General features: G+C 43.5%; 1 protein-coding gene across 1 annotated transcript in view; it reads left to right on the forward strand.

Moving 5' to 3' along the window:
* Positions 1-7,438, forward strand: part of Faxc (failed axon connections homolog, metaxin like GST domain containing) — a 53,989-nt gene extending 46,551 nt beyond the window's left edge. The window contains exon 6 of the mRNA XM_051160726.1: positions 6,222-7,438. Within this exon, the coding sequence (XP_051016683.1) occupies positions 6,222-6,511 (290 nt within the window). The 3' untranslated portion in view covers positions 6,512-7,438. The remainder of the gene's footprint in view (positions 1-6,221) is intronic.
* The last annotated feature ends 1,133 nt before the right edge of the window (positions 7,439-8,571 follow it).

Genomic DNA, 8,571 nt, shown 5'->3' on the forward strand with positions numbered 1-8,571 from the left:
TATATACCTACAGAGCGCTTGCGCATGCGTGTGTAATGCTGGCAATGACCCAGAATAGGTAGCAGCTACTGCTGGAGGGGAGGGGTGCTGCAGGCCTCTCCTTCTTCCTCATTCTTACCATGTACTATTGGATCTTGGAGAAAATTAATCTTGGATTCTGGGTCTGGGTGACAGTGTTTCCAGTGGCAATGAGATTGTTCACAGAACGGTTCGATTATTAGGGATATTAGGGTGACAAAGGAAGATAACACTAGTCACATTTTTTTTTAAGCAGTGGAGAGTATTACCGCTTGGGAAATTCCAAAAGATGTTTCTTTATTCTGTCTAGGATTGCCTTCTGGGTAGAGGAGCTTTCAGCTTTCAAGTTATCTGAAAGTGGCACTTTAGATTTTTCTTTCTTTCTTTCTTTCATTTGATTTTCAAATTAGACAATAACACATAATGGTTACAAGTTGAGTTATCTTTCCCGTAGAATAACCAGCATAGAAGAATTAATGTAGGCTCTTTCTTTTTCAGGTACAAATTTATGTATACATGGTTCTGTTTTGTTTGTTTTCACTATTTGTTTAAACAGTGGGACAGTGCTCCGTGCACTACTCTCCAACTTACTTTTCACTTACTGGAATCTTTTTCACAGCTATCCAACCTTCTACAGAAGGGGTGACTTATTCAGTCAGTCCCTGTTGAGGGATATCTATCTTTCCTTTTCTCTTCCTCCCATCTCCCCTTTCCTTCTTGTGCAGATATGTAATGCCACATTTAACACCTGTGTGCATATAACTTTATACACTGGTGGTTTTATTTTAGTAGAATGGGGAACTCTAAGTGGAATCCAATGCCAAAATATACACATACTTAAGATTTCAATAAATAATATTAAGTTATGTTCCAAATTAGGTTATAGCAATTAACCCTTTACCAGCCTGATAATGCAATGCTTGGCCTCTATATCCTCATCAGCATTGGACATTATCACACTAATATTTTAACAGTTTCTACCGAGCAGAAAATTGTTGAGTGTGTCTTGAAGAAAAAACATTTTTTAAAGTTTTTCTATTTATAGGATAGAGCTTACATATTAAGCACAGGCATTTATGTTAATACACTGGTTCCCCCCCTCTTTTTCTCTCTCTGTGTCTCTCTCCCCTCTCCCTCATCTGCCTCTACTGCTAATATTTAAAATTGTGGGGAAGCTGGTAGCATGTTAAGTGGGTCATCTGATGGGAAACTTGGACATGGGAAGGACCAGCAGAGCAAGATGAACGCAGATCCCAAATCTGGATGTTCACTCTTTGTTTCATTCTGTTTTCAAGGGCAGGATGTGGTGTGTGAGGTCCCAGTCTTTGCTCATCAAGGCAAAGCCTCTCAACTTTGCACTAGAATTAGCACATTTCCCACCATCACTCGCTGCTGTCAGGGAATAGTTCTTTCCGTTCATCATTGTAGGAGGAAACACAGGGCAGTAGTCCATAGCAAATATTACGAAAGGGTTACACCCTGGGCCAGTCTTTCTACTCCTCAACCAAGATGGTAGCACCATGGTAGGGAATGAGCCCTGTGGAGTTAATACGAGCTCAGCAGATGAGTAGAGAAAGCGTTTGCCATGCTTCCTCGCTCACAACAAGGACCACGTAAATGTTGACTGGTGTGATTATTGATTTTCATGAGCTCACACAGAAGTGACATTAATGTCACACCACCAGGGACCAACCCTTCTGGAGGAAAGGTAAAGAAGCAAGGCCATAGGAGGGAAGGAAGCCCCAGTGACAGAGCCTCAGATGCTGTGTCTCTAGATCTTATGGCTAGAGTTTAATTCTCATTCTTTCTTTCTCCTCCTTTTTCTGTCCCAGCCCCTTTCTCTTTCCACTCCTTTTCCTTTTGTTTCCCTCCTTCCTTCCCCCATGCCCTTTTTTCAGTGCTGGGAATGAAACCATGTCCCCAGCCTTCTTCTTCTTCTTCTTTTTTTTTTTTTTTAATTTTTTACTTTTTATTTTACTTTCATATATAGAGACAAGGTCTCATTAAGTTGTCTGTGGTGACCTTGAACTCACCCTTGTAGCCCAGTTATCTTAGTCACCATTCAAATTGCCGTGAAGAGACACCGTGACCACAGCAACTCTTATAAAAGAAGGCGTTTAATTCAGGACTGGCTTACAGTTTCAGGGGCTTAGTCCATTGTCATCAAGGCAGAGAGTGTGGCAGGAGGCAGGCTGCTGGAGAAGTGGCTGAGAGATACATCCTCATCTGCAAGCAGAGAAAGAGAGATGCGGGCGGGGGGGGGGGGGGGCTGTCTGGGGCCTGGCTTGGGCTTTGAGGTTTCAAAGTGTGTCAATCCCAGTGACATACTTCCTCCAATGAGGCCACACCTGCTTCACCAAGGCCTCGCCTCCTAATATTTTCAATTCTCTCTCTCTCTCTCTTTCTTTCTCTCTCTCTCTCTCTCTCTCTCTCTCTCTCTCTCTCTCTCTCTCTCTCTCTCTCTCTCTCGACAGGTTTTCTCTGTGCTATCCTGGACTCACTTTGTAGACTCACAGAGATCTGCCTGTCTCTGCCTCCTAAGTGCTGGGATTAAAGGTGTTTGCCACCAAGCCCTGCTAAACATTTATTTCTTTATTATTATGTAGAGTGTTCTGCCTGCATGTACACCTGTAGGCCAGAAGAGGGCATCAGATCACATTACAGATGGTTGTGAGCCACCATGTGGTTGCTGGGAATTGAACTCAGAACCTTTGGAAGAGCAGGCGGCGCTCTTAACCACTGAGCCACCTCTCTAGTCCCCAATTCTTTCAAATAGTGCCATTCTCTGGTGACTAAACATTTAAGTGTATGAGTCGACTGGGGTCATCCTCATTCAAACCACCACACAGGCAAACCTTAACCTTCTGATCTGCCTGCCTCAGGCTCTCAAGTAGCTGGGATTATAGGCCTGGGCCACTAGGGCAGGAGTCTCCTGGGCACAGCTTCTGGGACATGAATTTGACTGAGATGAAGAGGAGCACCTGGGACCTCCAGGGTCTCTTTCTTGTGAGGGCTTTCCCTCTTTCTGGCTGTTGCCGTCCCATTCTTTTACACTTCTCAGTTACCTGTGTTCATTTCATCAGTGGTACTTGGGAAGATGTCACAGGCCTATCCCTGAAGGAGAAAACAGGGCAAGCTTTTGTATGTGTCTCCCTAGGAGGGATAATGCCCACTTCTCGGTTTTTGCCTCCCGAGCATAAATACCCTCATCAGAAGACGGGCAGCACGGGGATCACTGTTGTGATCTGAGAATTAAAATGTGATCTCTGACCAGGAGAAGACCATAGATTTACAGGTCCAGGAAGCAGGGACCTTGTATGCCTGTAGAGGGGGTGCACGTGTAAGGAAAACACCAATCAAGGTCTGGGACGTTTTAATGACATGGGGAAATATTTACAATAATGTTACATGTACTGGCAGTAAATAAGTAGAAAATACAAATGAAATGAAATGGTAATTGTGATAGCTTTGCATTGATGGCATGATAAGTGCTGGTTTTTTGTTTTTGTTTGTTTTTTCCTTTATGTGTTCATACAATTTCTATTCACAGACTTGTAATCTTCCAAATGATGTTATTTTCTTTAATAAAAAATACAAATCAGGGTAATTAGTTAGACTTTGAGCAACAGAGCCATCAGTGTAGAAACAACAAATAAGGGGGCTGTGACAAGGGACTGGAAGGAAAGTTTAGAGTGTGGTGCATCCTCATAATACACTGTGAGATGACCATGGATTCTAGAGTGAAATTCAAAGGTCCACCCTGTGGGTTGTTAAGTAGAAAAGAGACAGGGACAGACTCCGTGGGCAAGTTTATGTAAATACTTAAAAGCACATTTCTTGGCACTCAGAGGAAGGACAGCAGGTTGACAAGAAGAGACTTGATACCCTATGAGCATATACAGGGAGAGGTAATCCCCCTCAGGAACAGTCATATGGGAGGGGAATAATGGGAAAATGGGAGGGAGGAAAGAATGGGAGGATACAAGGGATGGGATAAACAGTGAGTTGTAACAAGAATAAATTAAAAAAAAAAAAAAAGAATATAAAAAATGTTATTGAGAATGGCTAACTGGAAACTCTTGTATTGTTTTGCTTATTAGAATTTGCTATTGTCACTAAACATGGACTGCATAAATAATAAGTGAAATGTTTGTATACATGAAAAGATATACAGTCTTCTTAGAAAAAGATGTGTTCAAAATACTACTTATGGGTAACACTGCCATCTAGTGGATTAAAGGCAAAACTCATAAACTCATTCAATTTCTTTTCTTTTTTGAATTGGGAAATGGCAGTTCCATACTATATCATATTTATAATTCCATGTACAACTGTTTAAATTAAAATATGTTAAAGGGTGAAACAACAATATTATATGTGTTTATAGGTACATGTATCTGTAAGAACAATTCTAAACTGTCCACTTTATGGAAAATATAAGGCATAGTTTTTATTCTTTTTTAAAATTTATTATTTCCTTTTATTGAAAATAGATTCCTCTCTACTGCTCCCAGTTCCTCCCACATCCCCTCCCCTCCGGATCCACTCCCTTTCTGTTTCTCATCAGAAAAACACAGGCTTGCAGGAGATAACAGCTAAACAGGACAAAACAGCATTTAGTAAGATAAAGCAAAAACCATCACAGTGAAGTCAGAAAGGGCAACCGAGCAGGAGAAAAAGAGTCTTGAGAGCATGCACAGGAATCAGAGACCCTCTTGTTCTCATAGACAAGAGACCCATGACAATACTAAGCTAAAATCTAAAGTACACACAGAGGACCTGGTACAGACCGATAGGCCCTGTGCTTGCTGCTTCAGTGTCTGTGAATTTATAGGAACCTTGCTTAGTTGATTCCAAGGGCCTTGTTCTCCTGTTGTCCTCCATCCCCCCTGGCTCTTATATGCTTTCTGTTCCCCCTTTTGAGGAGTTCCCTGAGTTCTGAGGGAAGGGATTTGATGGATCCATCTCTTTTAGACTCTGTCTCTGTGTAATGTCTGTTCCTATCTTCTGTCAGAGGAAATGTCTTTGATAATCACTGAGTAAGGCACTGATCTATATATATCTCTCATCGATCTATCTGTCTATCTATCTATCTATCTATCTATCTATCCATCCATCTATCTATGATCTGTCTGTCTGTCTGTCTATCTCCATATCAGTAGCGTTTGGTTTTACCCTAGGTCTCTGGGCTATCTAGTCTCTGGTTCTTGGTCACCCAAGCAGTGTCAGGTATGGGTCCTGTCTCATGGAGTGGGCCTTGTGTGAAATCAGACATTTGTTGGCTACTCGTATAAGTTCTGTGCCACTGTTGCCCTGCTATGTGTTACAGGCAGGACAGATTGTGCCTGGGTTGGTGTTTATAAATTAACTTAAACACGAATAGTCACATTAGTTCTGTTGCTATCCAGGTATGAAGTGGTAAAGTGTTTCACAAAGCCAGATGGTCAGAGTATAGCTGCCAGTCTTGGTAAGCTGCTCCTCTGCTTCTGGACACTGTAGAACACATTGTCTTTTTCTACTCAGCCTGCTCACTGATTTTAACATTTCTTACTTTAAAAAATTGACTGTGCACATAAAAATTCAAGTATTCTGACAGTATCACTTTGAAAAAAGCAGTGTTAAAGTTTACCCTGCTTTATTCTTTCACATTTCCCAGGACGTCCACTGGCGGCTTCATGTCTCCTCCATATCACTTACTAGGTGCTTTGTGAGTAAAAGCCATTTTTTTTAAAGACAGGGTTTCTTTTTGTAGCCTTGGCTGTCCTGGACTCACTTTGTAGACCAGGCTGGCCTCAAACTCACAGAAACCCATCTGCCTCTGCCTCCCTGAGTGCTAGGATTAAAGGTGTGTGCCACCGTGCTGGGCAGGGAAGCCATTTATTTTTTTTTATTACAGTGCTTGGACTTGGGAGCTCTGTGGCCATGGTGTGGAAGACTTGGTGTCTGAGGAGGGCCTCCTTCCTCACTAGAGCCTCATATAGCAGAAGGGTACTAGCGGAGCCTTGTTTTGGAGGTTTTAATCTCATTCATGAAGGCTTAGCTCATCACCTCCTGATGTCCCACGTCCCAACAACATCTCCTTGGGAGTTCGGATTGTAACCCTTAGGTTCGGGGGAGAGGATGGGGAGCACAGGCATTCTGATCACAGCACTGTTTGCTGTTTGCCGTTGAGACCTGACTCCTGCTTCTCTGCCCTACTGCAGGTGAGCTGATCAACCTTGCCATGTACTGTGAGAGGATCAGGAGGAAATTTTGGCCTGAATGGCACCATGATGATGACAACACCATCTATGAGTCTGAGGAGAGCAGCGAGGGCAGCAAGACTCACACACCCATGCTGGATTTCAGCTTTTACTCAAGGACAGAGACCTTTGAAGATGAGGGGGCTGAGAACAGTTTTTCCAGGACCCCAGACACGGATTTCACCGGACACTCTCTCTTTGATTCTGATGTGGACATGGATGAGTACACAGACCACGAACAGTGCAAATGACGTCCCACCACCGACCTTCTTTGTTAGGAGTTAACCGCTTCCTGGGGTCAGTCCGGTTTCCCAGGTAGAAATCCCTCTGAGCTGGGAGGAGATCTTCAAGCTTGGCCCAGTTGTAACATGCTAACTGGACTATAAGCCGCCTTATTTCTTTTTTGTACAAACAAGACACAGAACCATTCAGATGGTCCGTTTAAAACAGACAAAACAAATATCAGCATGGTACCTGAAATCCATTTTTGTTTTCATCAGAAAACCAATATTGTGTGGGAGGGCAGGTACATGAGTGGGCTGTCAGCTGAGTGTTTATATTGATCTCCTTCAATTGAGGACTTGGTTGTCCGATGGATTCTTGAGCACCTTTCATCTGCAGGTGTTTAAAGTAATGAGAAATACCGTCAGAAAAGATGTAGGCGATAACGTCCTTTGTACTTTGTGTGTGTGAACTTGTATGTTGAGGCAGAGGTCAAATGTGACGTCCACCGATATTCAGTGGACAGCTGTTAAGAGTGTGGCGCTGAGTGGGGGTGCTATGCAACACGCGTTTCATTCTGAACCCTGCCAGTGACTAGCTGTGTGATTTGGGGCAGGTCCTTTAACTACTGTGTGCCTCATTTCTCCCACCTGTACAGTGGGGATGACAATACTCTCCACCTACCTACCTCACAGGGGTGTCGTGGGGATTCGTGTGGCAGCATCAGCATGGCGCTTTTAAACCTCCTGGAAGTGGTGCAACACGGACGCATTTTTTTTCTTCATTGTGCTTCATACATGTTAAGATGTGAGGGCGAAGGACTTTCATATTTGGGCAACAAGCACAGTCACTTGCAAAGAGCTGCACAGATGAAACACACACAAGGCCAGTTAGGACTGTTTCATTTCTCTCTGTGACTTTGCTGGAAGAACTTTGAAGTAGCTTCGCAAATCATCAGCCACTGCGTGTGGTCCTCAGCTCCCTGCATTTACAGAACAGCGTTCTTTCATTGCCGGAGTGCATTGGAATGTGGCTTTGCTCCCCTCCCCCCCTCGCCACCTTGCCTGTTTATTGATTTGGAGAAGAAGAGGCTTAGGACAATGGCAGGCTAACCGAGGTGAAGGAAAGTAGTTGACTCTTGTAGGCAGAACTTGTCAACTATCATGTCCTTTTGAAGATGGAGATGTATTAGAAAGAGAAGCAAGAAGGTGCTCCTTGTGACCAAGTCCTCTGCAGTTTCTGTAATGCACTGTGCCAGCTGTCCCACTGTTGCTGGGTGACACCAAACCCTAGTGTCTCACCATCTCTCATCCCTTCCCATCCCCTCCTTCTCCACAGAGCCCCTGAATGGGTGGCGTTTTCCTGAATTTGTATTTGTCTCTAAAGACAGCTTTGGATAGTTTAGTTCATATTCCAGGCAAGGGTGGGGCAAGGGTTCTGTGTGTGTTGGCTGTGGATTTGGGCTGTAAGACTTAACTGCAAGCCAATGGCTTTGCTTCTGACCAGCTGCGTGTGGTTTACTTCTTCCAGGGTTGAAGAGGCCCTTCAAGGATGGAGGTTTCTGAGAAATTAATGTACTTTACTTGAAAAGTAACCTCATTTTATATAGCTTTTCCATGACAATCTTTAGAGTGTTGCTCATTTTCAAGAAGGCAGAGAGGGGGCGTTTTGAAGATGTTTGCCGCTTAGGCAGCCTTAGGGCATATCAAATGGGAATAATGTTGAAGTCTTAAGTTAGAAATTCTTACCTGTAGAAAACTTAGCTATGAATAGTTTGTATTAAAACCATTCCTATTTGGAGGAACTGTTTGGTGAGTAGTAGGGATAGAGAGGCGAAGGTGTGCATGATTAAGCATGCTTGGGTGTTAGTGTCGTGAGGGTGTCTCCTGAGTTTCTGAGCAGCTGGTGGCAGGTCTGTGCGGCTAGGGAGAGTCTTGAATGAAGCATGAATAGAAGGACTGTTCCTACCCACTCCCCTCTCAGCTACAAAGAAATGCCTGGCACTTTGCATATAGGCAACTTCTTACCGTGTGATACTTTTCCCTGGAAGAATGTCTTGAGTATGAGGATGTGGATTACCATCTGCTTT

Source organism: Acomys russatus, chromosome 2 (genome assembly GCF_903995435.1).
Source record: "Acomys russatus chromosome 2, mAcoRus1.1, whole genome shotgun sequence".
Taxonomy (NCBI): Eukaryota; Metazoa; Chordata; class Mammalia; order Rodentia; family Muridae; genus Acomys; species Acomys russatus.